Below are 26,063 nucleotides of genomic sequence, written 5' to 3'. Positions count from 1 at the left end.
AAAATTAATATTTCATGTGGTAAAACAATTTTTTTTTTCATACTTTGGGGTGTCCTACACGGATTAATTTGATTTCCATTATTTCTTATGGGGAAAATTAACTTGACTAACGATGAGCTCTCAGGAACGGATTAATAGCGTTAGTCGAGGGTCCACTATACATGTATGTATAGGCACCATACTTCCCACTTTCAGAACTCAAGTCTGGCTAATCGGTTTCCCTGAATCCCTTCACAAAATATTAACCTGCTCACACTCCAACGGCTAGTTAACTCCCAAAAACCATTCATTTTCATTCATTCCTATCTAACATGCTCAGACATGAATGCTTTATGTCCACATACAACTTTCACCTCCTCCCTCCATCCTTTTCTATAGCAACCCCTACCCCTCCTCCCCTCCACTACAGATTTATACACCCTACAAGTTATCCTATTTTGCTCCATCCTTTCTAAATGACCAAACCACCACAATAACCCCTCTTCAGCCCTCTGAATAATACTTTTAGTAATGCCACACCTCCTAATTTTCACACTATTAATTTTCTGCATATCTGCATAATATTTACACCACACATTGCCCTTAGACACTGTGGTGTCTACACTGGTGTCTGTGTTGTGGTGCCTACGCTGTGGTGCCTACACTGTGGTGCCTACGCTGTGGTGCCTACACTGTGGTGCCTACGCTGTGGTGCCTATGCTGTGGTAACTACACTGTGGTGCCTATGCTGTGGTAACTACAGTGTGGTGCCTATGCTATGGTGTCTGTGCTGTGGTGCTTATGCTGTGGTGTGTGTGCTGTGGTGCCTATGCTGTGGTGTCTGTGCTGTGGTGACTGTGTTGTGGCAACTACACTGTGGTGTCTAAGCTGTGGTAACTTCACTGTGGTGCCTGAACTGATAACTGCACTGTGGTGCCTACACTGGTAACTACGCTGCGGTGCTTACATTGTGGTAACTATGCTGTGGTGCCTGCACTGTGATAACTACACTGTGGTTACTGGTGATATTACCAGTGTGCATGGTGGTAAGTATTAGCAGAATGTTTAAGAGTGAGCAGTATCAGTCACAGGTGTAACACTGACTGACCATCATTCCCATCAACCTCTGTTATTCTTGTACAGGTCACGTCATCCTTTCCTCACCCTCCAAAGTACTCACGCAAGGCAACACTAGTCACCATCAGGACTAGCACATCTATCAAAGACCTGACTAAGACCAAATTGAAGAACCTCAGTTCTGTGTACGTAGGTGTTTACACAATCCCCAATGGAGGCTGTGACGAGTTATATGTACATCAGTGAAACAGCACAGAGCCTGGAAACGTGTCTCAGTGAACATATCAGTGCATGTAGGAATGATAATTTGAACAGTGCACATGAATAACACTGAAATTCTACCAACCATTTAATGTAATTTAACAGTTCCTATCTTGTGATTAAAGAAGCCAATTTCTGAAGACGAAAATGCCTTGAATCATCAGTAATTGCATTTCAAGCATTAAACAAAATAAAGGCAGCTGGCAGCTTCATCAGCTGTGTAGTATTAGTAAGAGAACTGCTGCTGCTGTTGTTGGCGACTGTCGCTGCCGCTGCCAGTAGTATATACCTTGTGTTCTTGTATTGTTTGTAACAGCTTGACAAAACTCCTGGAGAGCAAAACGTTTGTTTTGCTGTGTTGTTGTACTTGTTTTTTTTTCATTAGTTTTGTTACTTTTATTTTGCTGCTATTTTCATTTTGTTGGTGTTTTGTTTTTCCTGTCGTTTTACTTTATGCTGCTGTTTTGCTGTTCCGTTTCTGCTGTTGCTTGTTCTGCTCTTGCTGCTGCATCTGCTGCTACTGCTTTTCTGCTTCTGCTGCTGTTGATATTGTTGCTAGTACTGCTGCTTTCTTCTTTTTTCTTGTATTTGTTAAGAAGCTAAAAGTCTCTCTGCCCAATTTTCCAGTTATTCCGTTTTCCTGCAGTTTGTATACTATTACACCATGGTTGCACTTGTTAACATTTTTTGTACACTGCATCGGTGCTATTTTTTTCCTTCTGTTTTGGATATAATATACTGATGTACAGGAACTCAGTAATGTGTTTTATTAGACCAGCATCTCAGGTGAATTCACATCTGTTTGTTGATGATTGTCTGGCATTGAGTGTTTGTACGAACATAAAATGTTCATTAAGTGGGGAAGGTCAAGAACTTTTGGTAATTTGATGTTACAGTTAATTAACCCTTTGACTGTCGCGGCCGTATATATACGTTTGTGAGGTACCGTGTTTGACGTATATATACTCATAAATTCTAGTGGCTTCAAATCAGGCAGGAGAAAGCTAGTAGGCCCACATGTGAGAGAATGGGTCTGTGTGGTCAGTGTGCACCACATAAAAAAAATCCTGGAGCACGCAGTGCATAATGAGAAAAAAAAAACTCCGACCGTTTTTTTTAATTAAAATGCCGACTTTGTGGTCTATTTTCGTATAGTATTTGTGGTTGTATTCTCGTTTTCATGGTCTCATTTGATAGAACGGAAACTATATTATAGAAATGGAGGTGATTTTGATTAATTTTACTATAAAAAGAACCTGGAAATGGAGCACAAAGTACAGGAAATGTTTGATTTTTGCCGATGTTCAAAAGTAAACAAATGATGTCATTGTCCAATAAATGTCCAAATAGCCATTCTAATACGCAGTCATGAATGGGTTGATGTAATTTTTACAATTATTACAGTATTGCAGTAGTCTGCATAACAGTAAATCTTCTATTTTTTGTTTGAATAAAATTTCAAAATAAAAAGCAAGAGTAATATCACAGGGACCTGGAGACATGACTGATGAACAAAGAAAATCTTATTTTAGAGCCAGGAATGTCTGCATTGTTCATTCTGGACCTTATTTTGAAATTGTCGTATTTTTTAATTTTCGTGAAATTGGCCAAATTGCAAATTTCTGACCATGTTATTGGGTAGTTGAAATCGGTAAATGGGCAGTTTCTTGTGCTCAATCGATAGAAAAAATAGAGTTCTGAAGGAATAATTATGAGTTTGGTTGAATGGAATAACGGAATTAGCCGAAAATAGGGCTCAAAGTGGGCGAAATTGCCGATTTTTAAATATCGCCGAAGTCGCTAACTTCGCGAGAGCGTAATTCCGTCAGTTTTCCATCAAATTTCGTTTTTTTGGTGTCTTTACAATCGGGAAAAGATTCTCTATCATTTCATAAGAAAAAATAATTTTTTTTTTTTTCGAATATTTTGCGACACCAGGAGCAACTTCAGGATTGGGCCCTTCGACAGTCAAAGGGTTAAGTAGAATCTTCTATATATTTATACCATCATTGTATGTTTTTGTGTTGTGTGTGGTAAAGAGTTATACCTTATTGTAGGTGTGTGTGCAGTGGAGGGGCAGTCCCAGCACCAAGATCTGTGAGAACTAACAGCTAAGTATCCATCACACTACGTCTGTCTCTGTGATGTAGTCAGCAACCACCTTCCCTGCATATAGTGTATGTACATGCCATTGATACTGTAAACTAGTGTTTGTGTATGAAATATACTGTGGTGGAAAGTCAGTTGTCACTTTGCTACCTTCCTATTTTCTGTGTCTTATTGAAATTATTAGAATGTTTCTACTGGCAAAGATATATACAGTAGACATAGACAGAAGTCTGCTATTCAAATCACTTGTTCTGTTACAGCTGGAACTAGTAAGAAAAGCACAACAAACTGGAATAAATGTGTACATTTATATACAGTCTAGGTAGTAGGTTGGTAGACAGCAACCGCCCAGGGAGGTACTACCGTCCTGCCAGGTGAGTGTAAAATGAAAACCTGTAATTGTTTTACATGATGGTAGGATTGCTGGTGTCCTTTTTTCTGTCTCATAAACATGCAAGATTTCAGGTACGTCTTGCTACTTCTACTTACACTTAGGTCACACTACACATACATGTACAAGCATATATATACACACCCCTCTGGGTTTTCTTCTATTTTCTTTCTAGTTCTTGTTCTTGTTTATTTCCTCTTATCTCTATGGGGAAGTGGAACAGAATTCTTCCTCCGTAAGCCATGCATGTTGTAGGAGGCGACTAAAATGCCAGGAGCAAGGGGCTAGTAACCCCTTCTCCCGTATAAATTACTAAATTTAAAAAGAGAAACTTTCGTTTTTCTTTTTGGGCCACCCTGCCTTGGTGGGATATGGCCGGTTTGTTGGAAAAAAAAAAAAATTCATATACAGTGGTACCTCGGGATACAAATTTATTTCGTTCAAGAGGGCTGTGATGAATGGTTTGAAAAACCGACAAGTTGTTTGAGTGCTGATACCGAACGAATTTGTTCCCATAAGGAATAATGTAAATTAGATTAATCCATTTCAGACCCCCAAAAATGCACTTACAAAAGCATTTACATAAATACACTTACATAATTGTTCGAATTTTGAGCTGTTCGTATCCCGAGGTACCACAGTATACGTATTCACATACATTTGGTGTATACTACTTAATACATTTTGATTCAGTTTATACAATACAGTAAACCATCAATTTAATGGACCTTGATGTAACAAACTTATGAAATAACAGGCAAAATCCACTGGAGTTTACACCACTGTGCAAATTGCACTTTTAACTCATTGATTTTCAAATTTTATTTTAGTAATCAGTAAATTATATGCATAGTACTATATTAGGTATACATTAGAGTACTTTTGCACCTTTTTTTGTATTTTTAAAATTTTTCTGATTTAACCCTTTCAGGGTCACGACCCCTGCACTCAAACTTGTTCTTGGGGTCGCAGAATTAAAAAAAAATTCTTATAAAATGATAGAGAATCTTTTTCTGAAGGTAATGAAACCAAAAGTACAAAACTTGATGAAAAATGTACGGAATTATGCTCTCAGAAAGTTAGTGATCTTTGTGATATTTACGCATCAGCGATTTCACCCACTTTGCGTCCTATTTGTCGCCAATTCCATTCTTCCAGTTGACCAAAGTCATAGCTATTTTGCTAGTATTCCTTCTATTCTAATGATTGAGTACAAGAAACTGCTCATTTACTTATTTCAACTACCCAATAAAGTGATTAGAACTCGGTAACTTGGTCAGTTTCACACAAAATTAAAAAATTGCCACTTTAAAAATAGGGTCCAGAATAAACACTGTAGACATTCCTGGCACTAAAAAAACATTTCCTCTGTTCATTAGTCACATCTCCAGGCTTCTCATATTACACTTGCTTTCCATTTTGAATTTTTATTCACACAAAAAATAGAAGATTAGTTATACTGACTATTGCATTATAGTAATAATTGTGTAAATAATGTCAGTGCATTTATAAATGCATATTAGACAGGCCAGTTGGACACGTATTAGACAAGTGTACTCTGAAATATTGACAAAAATCAAACATTTCTGCTACTTTGAGCTCAGTTTCAAGCTACTTTCAGTCCTGAAACCAATCAAAATCATCACTGTTTCTTTAATATATCTTCCATTCTACCAAATGAGACCAAGAAACCGAGACTACAATCATAAAAGCCATACAAAAATACACCGCAAATTCACTGTTTTAAACTAAAAACATGGTCGCAGTTTTTTTCATGCACTGCGTGCTGCAGGATTTTTTTTTTATAGGGTTCATACTTACTGCATAGACCCATTCTTTCATGTCTAGGCCCAAATTTACTGTTCAAAGCTTATATGGCTTCAAAGCCATAATATAACGGGACCGACATTGAAAAGGTTAAGGGCACTCTGCGACTCCCCCCTACTAGTTTGTTACTTAATGGGCTTACAGTATTGAGTTTATCAAGTTGAAATAAAATTGTATTTATTTAATTGCATTGCATTTGATATGTACATTAATTTTTTATTCTTGTTACTTCTTACAATTTCTTCATTTATAAATGTTTTATAGCCATATTTTAAGACAACTGTTATTTTGCAGATGGACTCTTTCTTGGGCAATACTCGTCCATTCTTCCAAGGGCTGCCCACTTCCACTCGTGGATATGATGGGTCCACACTGGAGGACCAAACTCATGCTCCGCCCACACCCACACCCCCAGCCACGCCCACACTGCCACCTGCTCATGTCTACCACCCATACCAGCACTCTTCAGGCTTTACAGGTGCTGCAACAGCTACTAGTCTGCCTGGTCTGCTGCCTCCTAGCCGCCCTATAACACCTGCTACACCTTCACATAAGCTTCCAGATCACACACAAGCTGCTTCACCATACAGTGTAGTGTCTTTCTTACAACCACACACCACAAAAACCACAAATGAGGCACGTTATCTGGCTCACCTAGAACATTTACGGCAAACAGCAGGAGCTCCCACGAGGCCAAATGCCCTACATGATTCACGGATGCCATCTCACCCATATAACAGCCAACCATCTCTTGTAATAGATCCTCGTATGCCAACTCAGTCGTATACTACTCATTCAAGTGTATCTCCTGAAGGTCGAGCACCTTCTCATCCATACACAACTCAAGCTCCTAGTTCAGCAGAATTACGGCCTAATCGACCATACAGCACACATTCTGGTATAAAGGGAGATTCAAAAATCCCTGCACGACCATACAGCTCTCAGTCTGCTCCTTCCAGTGACTTAAGGACACATTCTCATTCATTTATCTCTCAATCCTTATCTTCAGATCCCCAAAATCATTTAGACAGTAAATATCCACCTAGAACTGAAACTAGGTCAAACCTTCGGACACTCGAGACGCAATCAGATCCAAAAGTAGATTTACATCATGAACAGTGGGGTCAACTGTATAGGGCTCCTGAAGCCAAACCCTTGGAGAAATTGGCTCCATCCGTCCACATTGCTGTAACCCCCATTAGTGTGAACGGCTCCAAGGATGCTCTTTATTTAGGAAAGAAGGTTGATGATATAGCAAGTGTAAAACAATCAGATGATCCCTATATTAGGAGTGTAGAAAGTTTGCAAGTCAATGGGTCACGTGACTCATTGTATCCTAATGGATCTCACAGCTCCTATTCCTTAGACAAACAGAGAGAGTCTTCAAGAGGTAAACCAACAGCTTCCTGTCCAAAGGAAGATTCTGCCCTAGATCTCTCTGTCAAAACTGTGAGACAAACTGCAGATTCAACTGCTCCAGATCTTGAACACAGTTTTAGTGCTCCTCTTATGAGTGGAGTAACTATTGAAAAACTATGCCAAAGTGATCTTACATGTACTCCAAGCTCTGTTCCTGTCACTTCACCAAATAAGGCTAATAAAATCCCATCGGCAACTCAGAGAGATGTACCCAAGGTTGCTCCAAGCATTTCAGGGACTCCAAGAGCAACACCTCCATCTCATGTATCTACACAGTATGGGATAAACGGTTCTCCTAGTCCTCTACCATCATCGAACCCACTTGCACGGCATTCTCACACATTATCTTCTGTTAAGCGTGCAGGTGACCCAGTATATTTGGATAACTATGCTAAGCTACCTCGAAGAAGTCATACACCACCTTCGAAGTCAAGCATCCCATCTAGACAGTTAGCTGATGCTCATTTATCTGCTCATCCACACAATAAATCTATGTACAGTGCACACAAAGACTCGCTCTCAGATCAAAATCGTGGTCTCCATCTCCTAGCAGCAGCAACACTGAAAACAGAACTTGATATTCGATATGGCAGAGAACCTGGTACTGATAGAAGGCAGCCAAGTTTAGAAAGGAGAGATTCTGGTAATGAATTAAGAGATAAAAGCTTAGAAAGAAGGATTAATAGGAATCCTGCAATAGAAAGAAGAGATCCAAGTCTTGAAGGAAGAGATACGAGTCTTGAAGGAAGAGTTCCAAGTCTTGAAGGAAGAGATCCAAGTCTTGAAGGAAGAGATCCAAGTTTTGAAAGAAGAGATCCAGGTCTTGAAAGAAGAGATCTAGGTCTTGAAAGAAGAGATCCAGGTCTTGAAAGAAGAGATCCATGTCTTGAAAGAAGAGATCCATGTCTTGAAAGAAGAGATCCATGTCTTGAAAGAAGAGATCCAAGTCTTGAAAGAAGAGATCCAAGTCTTGAAAGAAGAGATCCAAGTCTTGAAAGAAGAGATCCAAGTCTTGAAAGAAGAGATCCAAGTCTTGAAAGAAGAGATCCAAGTCTTGAAAGAAGAGATCCAAGTCTTGAAAGAAGAGATCCAAGTCTTGAAAGAAGAAATCCAAGTCTTGAAAGAAGAAATCCAAGTCTTGAAAGAAGAGATCCATTTCTTGACAGGAAAGAATTAAGTTTAGAAAAATGGACTCTTAACTCTGCTATGGATCCAAAGTATATGCATGGAAAGCATTCAGATGTTTGTGATAATTACAGAGCATGGGTGAACATTTCTGAGCAGTCCAAGTCCAACAGTGATAAAACAAAATATTTATCAGAACAATACCCTATACCAACTTCCGTCCCTAGCACTTTACCTCAAGGTTCAAGGGTTTCTTCTGCTCAACCTCCTCATCCTTATTCAACTTATGGACGTCCTCCAGACATAAGACTACCTCAGACTCCATACTCCCAGTCAGCACGTACTATTTCTCCTGTGCATCACTCACAAGTGAATGTGGAACATTCAGTGCAAGGGAAAATGCAAAAGCCATATACTCAGCCAGCCACAAGTAGAATGCCACAGGCTTCATCAGCACACGTTAGTAGTCACTCTTCTCAGCCTTCTGTAACTACGTCTGTAACACAATCTTACCAGTATCCGTATACGGCAAGTCAACAGCAGAGACAGCAGCAGCGGTTAACTACGCAACCTTCACCATTTAATATTCCTCAAGCTATGAAATCATTAACAGCAGTTTCTCTACCACCGCCACCACATCTCACACCACAGCAGGCAGCTCAACAAGCATATTTATATACTCAACAGCGTAATGAAGCATCTCATTCCTTGTATGTAGGCAAGCGATCAAATCAAACATCTCCTCATCCTTCTGGCTCGCCACATTCTTCTGTATCTCCACATCTTTCCGTGTCACCACATCTAGCCGCGTCTCCACATCCATCAGCTTCTCCACATTCAGTAGCAGCATCACCACGTTCTGGTGTGTCTCCTCATCCATGCCAGCAGGGTAGAACCCCTCGGTCTTCTCCACATCCCCAGAAGATTCCAGCAAGTTCTTCACCACAGCATTCAAGTCTTTCTTATCCAGGAAGTCTCCCTCCTAGTCCATATTCAGCTCACCAGACTTACCCACCACACTCCACACCACCAGCAAGACCACCATCAGTAGCAGCACCATCTATTCATCCAACTCATCCACATTGTAACCCTCCATTAAAAGCACAAGCTTCTCAGGTGTCATCTACTCATCCATCACATGTACATATGACTCGACCCAGTGAGCCTCATGGAGTTCATCAGGGGCCACATGTAGAGGATCATGCAGCTCAGGGCTACTTCTCCCAAGCTCATGCACAACATCCACTACAGCCACATAACTTGCAAGCTACTCCTTCACAGGCATGCCCACCCCTCACACAACCCTCTCAGCTTCACCCACAAATCCATATGCACAATTCTCAAGCTTATAACTATCCCTTACAAGTTCATTCTTCTACCCGTGATCATCCTAATTCACAGCTTTCCTCTCATCCCTCACAGACATTTCCCAACACTTCTCAAGCGCACCCTCATTCATCACACTCTTCCCACTCTCACTTTTCTTATGTTACTGCCTCACTTTCTTCGCAAACTCTACATCATTCATCTCAAGCTCCTCCCTATACTTCCCAGGCTTCTACCCATTATACTAGAACTTCCTCTCACACTTCACAAGCTCATTCACAAACTTCCCAAGCTCCCTCTCACACCTCCCAAGCTCCCTCTCACACTTCCCAAGCTCCCTTACGCACTTCCCAAGCTCTCTTACATACTTCTCAAGCTCTCTCACACACTTCCCAAGCTCCCTCACATACTTCCCAAGTTCCCTTACATACTTCCCAAGTTCCCTCAAACACTTCCCAAGCTCCCTCTCACACTTCCCAAGTTCCCTCATACACTTCCCAAGCTCCCTCTCACACTTCCCAAACTCCCTCTCACACTTCCCAAGCTCCTTCACACACTTCCCAAGCTCCCCCTTTTACTTCTCAAGCTCACTATCACACATCCCAAGCTGCTTCTCATTCTTCTCAAGTTTCCTCACATTTTTCCCAAGATCCTCATTTCTCCCAAGCTGCTGCTTTCACTTTCCAAGCTCCCTCTCACTCTTACCAAGCTCCCTCTCACTCTTACCAAGCTCCCCCTCATTTTGCCCAAGCTTTTTCTCACTCTACCCAAGCACAGTCTAATTTCTCACAAGCTCCTCCTCACTTTACCCTAGGACTTTCTCATTCTTCCCAAGCTTCCTGTGACTCTTCCCAAGCTCCCTCTCTTACTTCCCAAGCTCCCTCTCTTACTTCCCAAGCTCCCCCTCTTACTTCCCAAGCTCCCTCATTTACTGCCCAAGCTCCCTGTCTTACTTCCCAAGCTCCCTCTCTTACTTCCCAAGCTCCCTTTCTTACTTCCCAACCTCCTTCTCTTACTTCTCAAGCTCCCTCTCTTACTTCTCAAGCTTCTTCTCTTACTTCCCAAACTCCCTCTCTTACTTCCCAAACTCCCTCTCTTACTTCACAACCTCCCTCTTTTACTTCCCAAGCTCCCTCTCTTACTTCCCAAGCTCCCTCTCTTACTTCCCAAGCTCCCTCTCTTACTTCCCAAGCTCCCTCTCTTACTTCCCAAGCTCCCTCTCTTACTTCCCAAGCTCCCTCTCTTGCTTCCCAAGCTCCTACTCTTACTTCCCAAGCTCCCTCTCTTACTTCCCAAGCTCCCTCTCTTACTTCCCAAGCTCCCTCTCTTACTTCCCAAGCTCCCTTTCTTACTTCCCAAGCTCCCTCTCTTACTTCCCAAGCTCCCTCTCTTACTTCCCAAGCTCCCTCTCTTACTTCCCAAGCTCCCTCTCTTACTTCCCAAGCTCCCTCTCTTACTTCCCAAGCTCCCTCTCTTATTTCCCAAGCTCCCTCTCTTACTTCCCAAGCTCCCTCTCTTATTGCCCAAGCTCCCTCTCTTACTTCCCAAGCTACCTCTCTTACTTCCCAAGCTTCCTCTCTTATTGCCCAAGCTCCCTCTCTTATTTCCCAAGCTCCCTCTCTTATTTCCCAAGCTCCCTCTCTTACTTCCCAAGCTCCCTCTCTTACTTCCCAAGCTCCCTCTCTTACTTCCCAGGTTTCCACTCTTACCACCCAAGCTCCCTCTCTTACTTCCCAAGCTCCCTCTCTTGCTTCCCAAGCTCTCTCTCTTACTTCCCAAGCTCTCTCTCTTACTTTAGAAGCTCCCTCTCTTACTTCCCAAGCTCCCTCTCACACTTCCCAAACTCCCTCTCACACTTCCCAAGCTTCCTCTCACACTTCCCAAGCTTCCTCTCACTCTTCCCAAGCTCCCTCTCTCACTTCCCAAACTCCTTCTCATACTTCCCAAGCTCCCTCTCACACTTTTGAAGCTCTCTCTCACTCTTCCCAAGCTCCCTCTCACTCTTCCCAAGCTCCCTCTCACACTTCCCAAGCTCCCTCTCACACTTCCCAAGCTCCCTCTCACACTTCCCAAGCTCCCTCTCACACTTCCCAAGCTCCCTCTCACACTTCCCAAGCTCCCTCTCACACTTCCCAAGCTCCCTCTCACACTTCCCAAGCTCCTTCTCACACTTCCCAAGCTCCTTCTCACACTTCCCAAACTCCCTCTCACACTTCCCAAGCTCCCTCTCACACTTCCCAAGCTCCCTCTCACACTTCCCAAGTTCCCTCTCACATTTCCCAGGCTCCCTCTCACACTTCTCAAGCTACCTCTCACACTTCTCATGGTCCCTCTTATTTTTCTCAGGCTGCATCTCATGTTCCCCAAGCTCCCTCCCACTCATCCCTACATTCACGCCAAGTTCTCCCCCTTTCCTCTCAGGTTACTGTTCAGTCGGCCCAGCAGCAGCACTCAGAAGTTGTAACTCAGCCTTCACAAACTAGAGCAGCTCTTCCCACTCAAGCCTCAAGTCATCCTTCACAGGCACCTCCAGCCACTTCTCTCCATCTTTCTCAAGCTCGTTATGCTTCTCAAGTGTCCTATCTATCAAAACATTTGCCTTTCCATTCCCCTCCCCATCCTTCTGACAAACATACCTATCATCATTCTTACCCCTTCCCTCCTCAACTCTCCCCCCATCCCTCTCAAAATATGTCACACCCCTATCAAGCTGCTGCTCATCCCTCTCAAGCTACTGTTCATCCCTCTCAAGCTGCTGCTCATCCCTCTCAAGCTGCTGTTCATCCTTCTCAACCTGCTGTTCATCCTTCTCAACCTGCTGTTCATCCTTCTCAAGCTACTACTCATTCCTCTCAAGCTGCTCCTCATCCCTCTCAATCTCTTCCTCCCTCTCAATCTGCTCTGCATCCTTCTCAAACACCTCATCCCTCTCAGACTCCTTTTCATCCCTCTCAAGCTGCTGCTCATCCCTCTCAAGCTCCTCCTCACCCCTCTCAGGCTTCCCATCCTTCTCAAGCTTCTCCTCATCTCTCTCAAGCTGTTCCTCATCCCTCTCAAGCTGCTCCTCATCCCCCTCAAGCTGCTCATCCCTCTCAAGCTACTCATCCCTCTCAAGCTGCTTCTCATCCCTCTCAAGCTCCTCATACATCCCTAGCTTCTCTTTCCTTTCATGCTGCTTCTCGATCCTCTCAGGGTTCTTATCATCCCTTTCAAGCTGCTCCTCATCCCTCTCACACTGCTCCTCATCCCTCTCAAGCTCCTTATCCCTCCCAAGCTCCCCATCCCTCTCAAGCTCCTTATCCCTCCCAAGCTCATCCCTCTCAAGCTCCTTATCCCTCCCAAGCTCCACATCCCTCTCAGGCTCATTATCCTCCTCAAGCACCTCATCCCTCTCAAGCCTCTCATTCCTCTCAAGCTTCTCATCCCTCTCAAGCTCTTCATCCCTCTCAAGCACCTCATCCCTCTCAAGCACCTCATCCCTCTCAAGCTCCTCATCCCTCTCAAGCTCCTCATTCCTCTCATGCTCCCCATTCCTCTCATGCTCCTCATCCCTCTCAAGCTTCTCATCCCTCTCAAGCTGCTCCTCCCTCCCATGTTCTTCATCCCTCCCAGGCTCCTCCTCCCTCCCATGTTCCTCATCCCTCTCAGGCTCCTCATCCCTCTCAGGCTTCTCCTCCCTCCCATGTTCCTCATCCCTCTCAGGCTGCTCCTCCCTCCCATGTTCCTCATCCTTCTCAGGCTCCTCATTCTTCTCAGGTTCCTCATCCCTCCCACATTCCTCATCCCTCTCAGGCTGCTCCTTCTTCCCATGTTCCTCATCCCTCCCAGGCTTCTTATCCTTCCCAGGCTCCTCATTCCTCCCAGGCTCCTCATTCCTCTCAAGCTACTCATCCTTCTCAAGTTTACTCTCATGCCTCCAAAGGTCCACCTTCTTCCTCTAAAGTTCTCTCCCATCATTTTCAAAGTCATCACCCTTCCCAAGGTTCCTCCTTCTCTTCTCAAATGCATCGCCATTCTCCTCAGGTCCCCTCTCGCCCTTCTCAAGCCCCTTCATATGCACAAGGTTCTTCCCATCAATCCCAAACTTATTCCCATACCTCTCAGGCTCATTCTCACCCATCCCTTCCTCTTCCATCTCAAGCTACAGTTCTTCCATCTCGGACTTCTCCACGTCCTTCCCAACCTCAGCCCCAACCTTCTCAGCAGCATGTTCATCTGTCTCATCCCCATCCTTCTCAGTCTTATTCCCATTCCTCTCAGTCTTATCCTCATACTTCTCAGTCTTACTCTCATCATGCACAAGCTCAGTCACATCCCTCTCCATCTCATGCTCATCTTTGTCGTGGTCAAACACAGAATTCTCAGTCTGGCTCTCAGAGGGCCCACACTTCACATCTTGGTACTTCTCAGATGCGTTTACCACATGCTACACGAGTGTGTCACTCTATGTATCCATCCCAGCAGACTATTCGGCCACTCACCTCTCAGTCCCGTACATCTCATTCTTCTTATAGAAACATTTCTAATTCCTCTCAGCCTCATCCTCCTCAAGGTCATCCTCATCATGCCCAGAACCCACAGTGCCAGCCAACAAGGCTTCCACATTCATCTGTCAAGCTTGAAGATGTTCCTGGTGCCTCTCAGTATCCTAAGCATATGCATCCCTCTAAATACTCTGTAGCCAGACAGGATAAGCTACTGAGTAAAGGTCAACTTGATCCTACAATCCACCAACCAGTGCCATCATTAGTGAAAGCCAGGACTTCGCAGGATTATGATTTATTGCGAATACGTACGAAAGGTGAGCAAAAAGCATTTGACCCTCGGAATGCTGAGAGTGGCATCAGATTGGAGCCTTGGACCCGCTATACCCCAGGGGTTAAGGGCAACCAGCCTCATCCTAATAATCGAATTGAAAATGTACCTTACAATGTTGCAGAACAACCCACTCAACCTTCACTTGTTAGTGATAGTCAAGGTGAACCAAAGACTTCCACTGTTTTTGAATTCAAGGAAGAAGAAAGTCATAAATCAGACCAGCCAGAGGATACAAGCAAGATACTAGAGCCAGGCAAAGCAGCTTTAGCTGAGAAACTTCAAAGAAAAATTCAGAGTGTTGATAACCTTGAGTCTCTTCTAAGCAAAAAAGTATGTATACAAGAGCCTTGCACAATCAAGAAGGAAGAGCCATCAGTGGAAAGTGAATGGGACCTGAGTATAAATAAGTTCATTAATGATTTAGCATTGAATCTTGAAGGGGTAACAAGCAAGAAAAGCAAAACACTAGGAAGGAGATATTTACAGAAAATTCAAATACAGCATGCTATTGACAATGATCTCATTGTACCACCTCCTGCAGATGCTTTTGAAGAGGAGGAGGAAAGTGAACCTGAACCACCAGTTAAATTCCGTGGGAAATTTAAGAGCATCAAGGATAAAAAAGTAGAACGTTTAATTCTTACTTATGCATCACATTCTGATGAGAGTGCCACAGAAATGATTCCTGATGAAGATGCTAGTGATTTTGAGGAGGAATTGAAAAGAGAAATAAGATCAAAAGACAAAAGACGAGGCCATTCACGGAAGTTAGCAAAAGGTTATATAAGCAGTGGGAGTGAAAGTGAAAGAAGAAACAGAAAGGGTTGCTATGGAAGGGGAAGAAATAAGGAAAACAAACCTAATAATAAGCAAGACTCTGACTTTTCCCTTAGCAGTGATAGTGAGAGTGATAGCAGTTCTGTCAGTAGTGATGATTCTGATAGTGAAGACTCTGATTCAGATGAGGTAGCAAGGCCACGAAGAAAAGGAAGGAGTTCTGACAGTGAAGAAGAACCAAGAAGAAGGGGTAGAAAATGGGATAGTGATAGCAGTGATTCAGAAGAAATATTACCTAGGAGAAGAACAAGAGGAGGATACAAATCCTCAAGTGATTTGGAGACATATAAAGAGTCCCACAAAAATAAAAAGAGAAAGAAGAAGCAGGATTCAAGTGATTCAGAGGAAATGTTGTTGAAGGTAAGGAAATGCAAGAAGAAAACATGGGGATCTGATGATGATGATGACATTGGAGCAAGAAAGGGAAAGAAAAAAGGTGTAACAGGCCGAAAACAACAGAACAAAAATAAAAGGGAAGATTCGGATGAAGATTCAGAGGCAGAAGTAATATCAAGAAAGACTCGAGGCATGAAGAGAAAACTTCAAGAATCAAAAAGAGGCAAAAGAAGAAAGCAGATGAGTGGAAGCTCTTCCTCAGAATTTGATGAAACAAATGAGAACAAAAATAAAATTTATCGAAGAAAAAGAGATAGCAAAAAGAAGACTAAAAAGTCTGCTGAAGACAGTAGTGAAAATTCTGACATTCCAACCAAAAAGAAAAATCATTCAAAGAGCAACCTTATTGTTGATAGTGATGAAAGTGATGATTTGAAAAAGAGTGATACAGAAGAAAAGAGCTCAGATGAAAAGCAAAATAAAGATGAGGCATGTGATATTGCAGATATGGAAAATTCCATTAAAAAAGAAGTTAAAGAAGAATTACAGGATGAGACTCTAGATTTTGAAGATAAAAGAGAGTTTGAAAATGACTCTGTCATTGAAAAGTTGAGGAAAATTAGAGATGACGAATTAAACAGAGAAGATGTGAAAGAAATGAAAGTGTGGCTAAGTGAAGTAAATAATGACATGAAGAAACAACTTGGAAACCTTCAGGAGACAGCATTGAGGCATTATTGGAAAAAACCTGAATTTGGAGCAGGGGATGATTTCCTCCATGGATGGCAGAATGAAGTGAAAAAATACAAAGAAGTTACAGCAAGGTTTCCTAAGAAACTTTGCCAAGCTGCTAAACATCAGAGCTCTGTCTCTTCTAATAAAATTAACTCCAAAAAAAGTAAAGATCGTGAATCAGGATCATCTCCTGCTAAAAATACTCGTAGTAAATCTGGCATAATCAAGACAAGCATGGCAGTAGCAGAAGATGACAGATTGAAGGTAGCAGCACGACCAGAGATTAGCAGTGTTATGCAGAGATTTTTTGAGAAGGTTTTGGCTGAATCTGGAAGTGATAGCACCAAGGGTGGACTTGCATCCAAAAAATTCACTCTTGGTCCATTTTCTGCTTTTGCTACGCAAAGAACGCCTACAGGCCTTACACCAACACCATCAGTAGCTCCTTCTATGATGGCTAGTGATGACTCTGATTTGGACTCACTAGCTAGCCTCAGAACTGACCTTCCTGCATCTGACAGTATCCCAGTGTCACGAAGATCTATAGCTAGCAGCCTGCTAAAAAAATTTGGCCGTAAATATAATAATAAAAAGCTCAACACGCAGTGCCTCAACAAAGCTAGATTAATACTGGAAGCTAAAAACAAACCTCAACTCTTGCCCACACCTGGAATGCCCACAACAGAAAAGGATCTTGAAGATATGTCACCAGATCATCTTAAGATTGCCACATTTTTCAGGAAAGAAACCGTTAGTAATTACAGAGATAACTTTGAAGTTGTTGTGACAAAGAATGGGATAAATGAATTTACACCAATCTTGTATCAATCAAGAACACGTAACAAGGCAAAGCAGATTCAAGATGCTGCCACGTTGAGATCTGTTTTTGGCACAGACATTCCCATTCATCTAATCAAGAAAACTGAGACTAAGAAATGTAAGAAATTAAAGAAGACAGAGAAAAAAGATGAATTAAAAATTTCAGTAAAAGATGCGTGTTCTCCAGTTCCTGTAAGTCGTGCAAGTACTCCTGGTGGGTCTTTACTAGCTCAGGGAGATGGAGATGATGACTCAGAGCTGCGTAGTGAGCGTTCTGAGTCTGTGCTAGGAGAATCATCTGTTCCACGGGCAGCCAAGAGAGCGCGACGAAAATTCCGCAAGTTTAGAAGTGGTTTCGACTATATAAGGAAAAAGAAGAAAGTAAAGCCTGATGACGAAACGACTCCATCTAGAAAACGCTTGGTAAGTTTATTTTTTATGACATTCTGTGATTTTTGTCAAAGCTGAACTATTCAAGTTAAACTATTGGTATGATATTGAATTTTATTTTAAAACTATAGTACAGTGGACCCCTGCATAACGATCACCTCCGAATGCGACCAATTATGTAAGAGTATTTATGTAAGTGCGTTTGTACGTGTATGTTTGGGGGTCTGAAATGGACTAATCTACTTCACAATATTCCTTATGGGAACAAATTCGGTCAGTACTGGCACCTGAACATACTTCTGGAGTGAAAAAATATCGTTAACCGGGGGTCCACTGTATGTTGTTAAGTAATAATAATAATAATAATAGTTTATTAGGACATGATACATAGTTGTACAAGGTAGTATAGTAGTTGGGTGTACATGTCAAAAGCCCCTTGTATGCAGAGCATTATGGGCAGGCTTAAAATTAACTTAAGATAATCTATGCTATAATAGATTTAATGGTAACAGTTACAGTAAACAATTTACAGTATCAAGTACAAATGAGTATTTTAAACAATTAAATTTGAACATTTCAATTTTGTAGCATTATAGTTTTACAATTTTGTAACATTACTGTGCATAGTTCCTTTGTATAAAGGCAAAGGGGATAAAAGAGAGTGCAAAAATTATAGGGGGATAAGTCTGTTGAGTATACCTGGTAAAGTGTATGGTAGAGTTATTATTGAAAGAATTAAGAGTAAGACGGAGAATAGGATAGCAGATGAACAAGGAGGCTTTAGGAAAGGTAGGGGGTGTGTGGACCAGGTGTTTACAGTGAAACATATAAGTGAACAGTATTTCAGTATTTAGATAAGGCTAAAGAGGTCTTAGTGGCATTTATGGATTTGGAAAAGGCGTATGACAGGGTGGATAGGGGGGCAATGTGGCAGATGTTGCAGGTGTATGGTGTAGGAGGTAGGTTACTGAAAGCAGTGAAGAGTTTTTACGAGGATAGTGAGGCTCAAGTTAGAGTATGTAGGAAAGAGGGAAATTATTTCCCAGTAAAAGTAGGCCTTAGACAAGGATGTGTGATGTCACCGTGGTTGTTTAATATATTTATAGATGGGGTTGTAAGAGAAGTAAATGCGAGGATCTTGGCAAGAGGCGTGGAGTTAAAAGATAAAGAATCACACATAAAGTGGGAGTTGTCACAGTTGCTCTTTGCTGATGACACTGTGCTCTTGGGAGATTCTGAAGAGAAGTTGCAGAGATTGGTGGATGAATTTGGTAGGGTGTGCAAAAGAAGAAAATTGAAAGTGAATACAGGAAAGAGTAAGGTTATGAGGATAACAAAAAGATTAGGTGATGAAAGTTTGGATATCAGATTGGAGGGAGAGAGTATGGAGGAGGTGAATGTATTCAGATATTTGGGAGTGGACGTGTCAGCGGATGGGTCTATGAAAGATGAGGTGAATCATAGAACTGATGAGGGGAAAAGGGTGAGTGGTGCACTTAGGAGTCTGTGGAGACAAAGAACTTTGTCCTTGGAGGCAAAGAGGGGAATGTATGAGAGTATAGTTTTACCAACGCTCTTATATGGGTGTGAAGCATGGGTGATGAATGTTGCAGCGAGGAGAAGGCTGGAGGCAGTGGAGATGTCATGTCTGAGAGCAATGTGTGGTGTGAATATAATGCAGAGAATTCGTAGTTTGGAAGTTAGGAGGAGGTGCGGGATTACCAAAAGTGTTGTCCAGAGGGCTGAGGAAGGGTTGTTGAGGTGGTTCGGACATGTGGAGAGAATGGAGCGAAACAGAATAACTCAAGAGTGTATCAGTCTGTAGTGGAAGGAAGGCGGGGTAGGGGTCGGCCTAGGAAAGGTTGGAGGGAGGGGGTAAAGGAGGTTTTGTGTGCGAGGGGCTTGGACTTCCAGCAGGCATGCGTGAGCGTGTTTGATAGGAGTGAATGGAGACAAATGGTTTTTAATACTTGACGTGCTGTTGGAGTGTGAGCAAAGTAACATTTATGAAGGGGTTCAGGGAAACCGGCAGGCCGGACTTGAGTCCTGGAGATGGGAAGTACAGTGCCTGCACTCTGAAGGAGGGGTGTTAATGTTGCAGTTTAAAAACTGTAGTGTAAAGCACCCTTCTGGCAAGACAGTGATGGAGTGAATGATGGTGAAAGTTTTTCTTTTTCGGGCCACCCTGCCTTGGTGGGAATCGGCCAGTGTGATAATAAAAAAAAAATACTGTGAATAATATAACAAAATGATCAATTTACTATATGTAGTTGTACAATTTATTAATCAGATCTAATCAAATCAAATCAGTGATCTGTAGTGATCTGTAGTTCATATGGTCATTAGATGAGTTACAGTGCATTCAAGAGAATGGTAATGCTATAAAAATATAGTTTGATAAGGTTTCTCTAATTATACAACTGGGTTATACATTTATGAAATATAAGTTATTCAATATTTGCGTTGGATTAGATATGAGAATTTATTGATCTTTGAGCATTTATTTATGGGGTCCTAAGGCTAGGGGAGTAACACAGTAAGTAATGATATTTTGAGGCAGTAGAAAGTGATTCGTTAATTATGTAGGTAAAGTTAAATTAAGTACTGTGTATTTAGTTTTGGGTGAGTAGGTGGTTTTTAAGAAGAGTCTTGAATTGATATACAGTGTTTCTTTGGTAATCACTGGTAATGAATTCCAAATTTTTGGGCCTTTTATGTGCATTGAGTTTTTACATAGTGTGAGATGGACATGGGGAACATCAAAGAGTGATCTGTGTCTTGTGTTATGGTTGTGTATTCTATTAAGGTTGGTAAGGAGAAGTTTGAGGGGAGGGTTTATATCTGAGTTTAGTGTTCTGTGTAAGTGGTAGGCACAATAATAAGTATGGATGTTTTGTATGGTGAGTAAGTTTGGACTTTTGAATATTGGTGGAGTGTGCTGTCTAGAGTGGGAATTTGTTATCATTCTGACTGCAGCCTTTTGCTAGGTAATTAATGGTCTGAGATGATTTATTGTTCTTGAGCCCCATACACAGATTCCATAGGTGAGATAGGGGTAAATAAGTGAGTGATACAGGGCAAGGGGAGCTGATTGTGGAACATAGTACCGTATCTTCAATAGTATGCCTACGGTCTTTGAGACTTTCTTGGAAATTTGTTGTACGTGTGTCTGAAATATGAGGCTCTTATCAAGGTGGATTCCTAAGAATTTTCCCTCTGACTTTTGTGATAGGTGTTCCATTTATCATTATGTTAAGGGGAACATTTGTAGTTCTGTTCCCAAACTAAATGAAATAGGTTTTGTCAATATTGAGAGTAAGCTTGTTAATCATCATCCAGGTAGATATTTTCTATAATTCATTATTTACAGTATTGGCTAGTATGACTAGGCTTGGGTGAGAGAAGATGTATGTAGTGTCATCTGCAAATAGTGTGGGTTTGAGTAGTTGAGATGCATTTGGTAGGTCATTTATGTAAATGAGAAAGAGAAGTGGGCCAAGGACACTTCCCTGTGGGACACCGACTGTAATTGGTTGTGTGGAAGAGTTAGCTCCATTTTTTTTTTTTCAACAAGTCGGCCGTCTCCCTCCGAGGCATATTGCATATTGGCTTCTGTTGCTAAGGTATGACTTTAGGTAGTTGAGGGAATGCCCTCTTATACCATAATGTGATAATTTTATGTGCAAGAAATCATGGTCATCTGTATCAAAAGCTTTACGTAGATCAATGAAGATTCCCAATGGGACTTCTTTTTTCTCAAGTGCAGTGTATATTAGTTTTAGCATGTGTATAATAGCATCATTTGTGTTTTTATTAGGCCTGAACCCAAACTGAGTATGTTGTGGGAGATGAGGTAGGAATAGATCTGCCTATGAATTAATTTTTCAAAGATTTTAGAGAGAAGGGGTAAGTTAGATATTGGCTTATAGTTATTCAGGTCTGTTTGATCTCGTCCTTTATGTATCGAGGTGACCCTTGCTATTTTGAGAATTATGGGGAAGGTAGAGTATTCGATGGATTTGTTAATGAGTGTTGCAGTAATTGGTGACAGCACTTGAGAAGCTTTTTTATTTATAAAGGGTGGTAAGTTATTTAAATCTCCTGCCTTGTTCTTTAGTGTGTTGGTAATGAGACTTCTGTTGGGTTGGTCTGAGCTAGGAATAGTGTGTTCGGGTAGGTGCCAGTGAGGTAGTCATTAGGTGGGATGTTTGAGCTTGGGATTTTGCTCGCCAGGTTTTTTCCTATGGTGGAGAAGAAAACATTGAATCTGTTTGCTGCTTCAGTCGGTGGGAGTAGGGGTTCATCTGGTTTTGTTAGTTTGATTGTTCTGTTTCCTGATAACTTTTTAGTTCCTAGAATTTCAGATAGGGTTTTCCAGGTCTTTTTCATATCACCTTTTAAGTTAAGTAATCTGTTCTAATAATACAATTTTTTTGTCCTTCTTATCAGGCTGGTTAGGATTGACGAGTAACGTTTTGTTTGGTCTCTGGTTATTTGACCCATTCTGTACTGTTTTTCATATAGGTGCTTTATATTTATGGATTTGAGGATGCTAGGTGTTAGCCAAGGACTGTTTAGTTTTGATCTGTTTAGTTTTTTTAGGGCAATGCATGTTATAGAGGTGTTGGGTCTTTTTTAGAAATTTATTAATACATTCGTCAGTATCTATAGATTTCTAGCTCGGTTTGCCAGTCGATGTTTGTCATTGCTGTTATGAAGTTATTAATAGCTGTCTCATTATGAAGTCTGAAGGTAACTTTAGTAGTGTCTTGGGGTAATTTACCTAGATTGGTTATGAGAAAGGTTGGACAGTGCTCTGGTGTTATCTGTGATTATGCCTGATTTTAAAGGGGATATGGTGTTGGTCCAGATGTGATCTAATAAGGAAACACTAGTCTCCGAGATTCTTGTAGGTTTTGTTACTGTTGGTAGTAGCAAGCAATGAGTGCAATACGTCTGTACTAGTTGGAGTGTAGCTCTGAGTTGACAAGTGGTGGAAAAGGACTTACAGGAATACCTTGTATAGCATAGTTAACCCTTAAACTGTCCAAACATAGATCTACTTTCACATGCATAGTGCTCCAAAAGTAGATCTACATTTTTTTTTACATTTTTCAAATATAACAAAAAAAATGTAGATCAAAGTTTTTTTACACGCTTTCAAATGTAAAAAAAAAAGATTTACATATTTTTACATACATACTTTCAAATGTTGAAAAAACATAGATCTACGTTTGGACAGTTTAAGGGTTAATAAATCAGTAGTACAGTATTTGTGTAGTATATACCATGTATCACCTGTATGTGGGCACTTCTGTACATTATTCTGGTGTCATGTGACTTGAACACCATTTGGCTGAGCATAGTCCAACCAATTAAGTTCAGACCAGGATTGGGGGCCACAAAATTTCCATGCTGTGAAAAACTACGCTGTTGAAAACATTGTTATAATGTGTTAAATGAGTGCGTAAAGGCATCTTCCAAAACAAACTGTTTTATCAACATTAAAAATTCACTCAAACTTGTAGCCTCCTTTTATAGTCATTTCTTTTAACTTGGTGGGAATTTTTTCATCAGCATCATTATCAGTGCTTTCACCTACAGTTTGAATATTATGGAGCTCCATATGTTTTTTAAAGTTATAAAACTAGTCAACTTGCAGGAAAACTTTCCCATTCATCTCTATTTTCTTTTACCATCTTATGGAGACTTGTTGCTATTTTGGAAGACAGTGCTCTTTCGTGACACTTTACAATTTCAAGTTTTTGCTCTAGTGTCAACCATTTACTCTTGTTAGGTTCACAGGCTTTGTTATATTTCATCTTCTCACTCGTAATTACATATTAAATGGTCTTCTTTTAACGTACCGGCCGCATCCCACTGAAGCAGGGCAATCCAAAAAGAAAAATATAAGTTTCTATAATAAATTAACTGAAATGTATAACATACTGTCAAGCCAGTGCTTAAAACATATAAAAAAAATCTAAAAATATTAATTTCCCTTATAAATGCAACTTCCAAAATCAAATCTTTGGAATAGAATCCAGCCAAAAAATGTATACCACATAAAGCCAGATTAGCTAAGTTTATACAGACCCTAGTTAAAGGCATACACATCACCAGCCTGCCCATATTCCGAATATCTTGATATTCTTTAACCCTATGAATTACCATCCCAGCACACACAAACAATAAAGCCTTAAATAAAGCGTGAGTCAATAAATGAAAAAAAGCAAGGTCAGCAAACCCCAAAGATAAAATACTTATTATAACACCCAATTGTCTTAAAGTGATAGAGCAATGATTTTCTTCAAATCAAACTCAAAATTAGCCCCCAAACCTGCTATAAATATAGTTAGACAAGAAACAATTAACAAAATCCTTTGCACACACGAACCCTCCAAAGCCCCACTAAACCGAATCAAAATGTAAACACCAGCTGTTACTAGCGTAGAAGAATGGACTAAAGCCGAAACCAGAGTAGGGGCAGCCATAGCTGCTGGAAGCCAAGCCGAAAATGGAATTTGAGCTCTTTTAGTCATAGGAGTAATACACACAAAAACTTTTAATAATAGAAAATCTCTACTCAAATACCTTCCATAGAAAATAAAATTTCAGCCCCCTAACATAAAAAGTAAAGAAATACTCAATAAAATTCCAACATCCCCAACTCGATTTGACAAAACCGTTAACATGCCCGCATTCGCAGATTTTTCGTTTTGGTAATAAATTACCAATACATGAGAAATTAACCCTAACCCATCCCAACCTAAAAGAATCGTAATTAAATTAGGGCTAATAATCAAAGCCCCTATAGATAAAACAAAACCAAAAGCTAAATACAGTGGACCCCCGCATAACGATTACCTCCGAATGTGACCAATTATGTAAGTGTATTTATGTAAGTGCGTTTGTACGTGTATGTTTGGGGGTCTGAAATGGACTAATCTACTTCACAATATTTCTTATGGGAACAAATTCGGTCAGTACTGGCACCTGAACATACTTCTGGAGTGAAAAAATTTCGTTAACCGGGGGTCCACTGTATATAAATCGCCTATACCTTTTATCTCCACTTATGTAATCCCCTCTGTAATACATTACCATAGAAGAAATAAACAAAACCACCCCTAAAAATAGGAATCTTACTCAATCATAAATCAAAGTTGCCACAATAGAAGAAGAGTTCAAAGAAAAAATCTCCCACTCAATTACATAAGCAGCCCCAGAACTTAACCTTACTAAACTAAATAAAATAAAAACCAATGCCCTAAGTGATAAAAACACTAACCATAAGCACTTCACAACACGATTTAAAATAACTTTCTTATCTCTTCGGCGCCACAACTTGACGTTTTACCCTAAACTATTTAAATTGACGAGTTCTAGTAGTTTAAAAAAAAAATTTGGTCTTGTAAACCAAAGATGAAGTCCATTTCTAGAACTTTATACCATCTCAGTATAATATTTTATATTTTATCCTCCCTATTACCTTAAGCATAGCGATCCTGTTCTCAACCTTAACACATCCTCTTTCCATAGGACTCACCCTCCTTACACAAACCATTCTTATCTGCATACTTTCAGGTCTCTTCAGGCCTTCCTTCTGATTTTCTTATATTTTATTCCTAATTTGTTTAGGAGGGATATTAATTTTGTTTATTTACGTCTCCTCTCTAGCTTCCAACGAAGCCTTTAAAATTCACTTAAAGTCTAGCCTATTAGTCATCCTATCACTATCCCTGTCCCCTATTCGAATCTTTTTAGACCCTTTATTTCTCCCCTCAAAATTTTTCGACTCTTCATTATTCCTAACTTTAGAAAACAAAACGAATTTAACCATTTTATCAACCAGCTCCATCTACTCTCTCCCTTCATTTCCTCTTACTATCCTAGTACAGTGGACCTCCACTTAACGATCACCTCCCAATGCGACCAATTATGTAAGTGTATTTATATAAGTGCGTTTGTACGTGTATGTGTGGGGGTCTGAAATGGACTAATCTACTTCACAATATTCCTTATGGGAACAAATTCGGTCAGTACTGGCACCTGAACATACTTCTGGAATGAAAAAACATCGTTAATCGGGGGTCCACTGTAATTTTATATCTACTACACCTTAATTGTTATTGTCAGTATTATTAATATCACATCGAGACCTTTACGGCCTTCAAAATTCTAAACAGAAAATAGTTTACTTTTAAAATATTAATTTTGGAAATTAAAGAAAAAGCCTGGCTTTTTTTCTGACCTTTTATTAAAACTATTTCAATTATTTAATCCTTTCGTACTAAAATAACTTAGGACTCCTTAAAAGATAGAAACCAACCTGGCTCACGCCGGTCTGAACTCAAATCATGTAAAAATTTAAAGGTCGAACAGACCTTCTTCTGTAACTGCTACACCACAAAGAAATTTTTAATTCAACATCGAGGTCGCAAACTCTTTTGTCGATAAGAACTCTCAAAAAAAATTATGCTGTTATCCCTAAAGTAATTTACTCTTTAATCCTAAAAAGGGATCATATAAACAGATATCTCTGATTTAAAAAAAAAAACAGTTATGTAACTTATATCCTAGTCGCCCCAACCAAACATCTTGCTAATAATAA

The 26,063-nt window shown here is 40.6% G+C and overlaps 1 protein-coding gene and 1 pseudogene across 3 annotated transcripts in view; both read left to right on the top strand.

Moving 5' to 3' along the window:
- The window catches only part of LOC128700398 (uncharacterized), a 229,622-nt gene that overhangs the window by 160,798 nt on the left and 42,761 nt on the right, over positions 1-26,063 (top strand). For all 3 annotated transcript variants that reach the window (XM_053793604.2, XM_053793601.2, XM_053793603.2), the window contains 2 exons: positions 3,375-3,494; positions 5,939-17,482. In XM_053793604.2, coding sequence (XP_053649579.2) covers positions 5,939-17,482 — 11,544 coding nt within the window. In that variant the 5' untranslated portion in view covers positions 3,375-3,494. The remainder of the gene's footprint in view (positions 1-3,374; positions 3,495-5,938; positions 17,483-26,063) is intronic.
- Positions 1-26,063, top strand: part of LOC138854830 (cytochrome b-like) — an 80,394-nt pseudogene that overhangs the window by 48,208 nt on the left and 6,123 nt on the right.

Source organism: Cherax quadricarinatus, chromosome 71, assembly GCF_038502225.1.
Source record: "Cherax quadricarinatus isolate ZL_2023a chromosome 71, ASM3850222v1, whole genome shotgun sequence".
Lineage (NCBI taxonomy): Eukaryota > Metazoa > Arthropoda > Malacostraca > Decapoda > Parastacidae > Cherax > Cherax quadricarinatus.
This window is presented reverse-complemented; position numbering and strand designations above follow the sequence as displayed.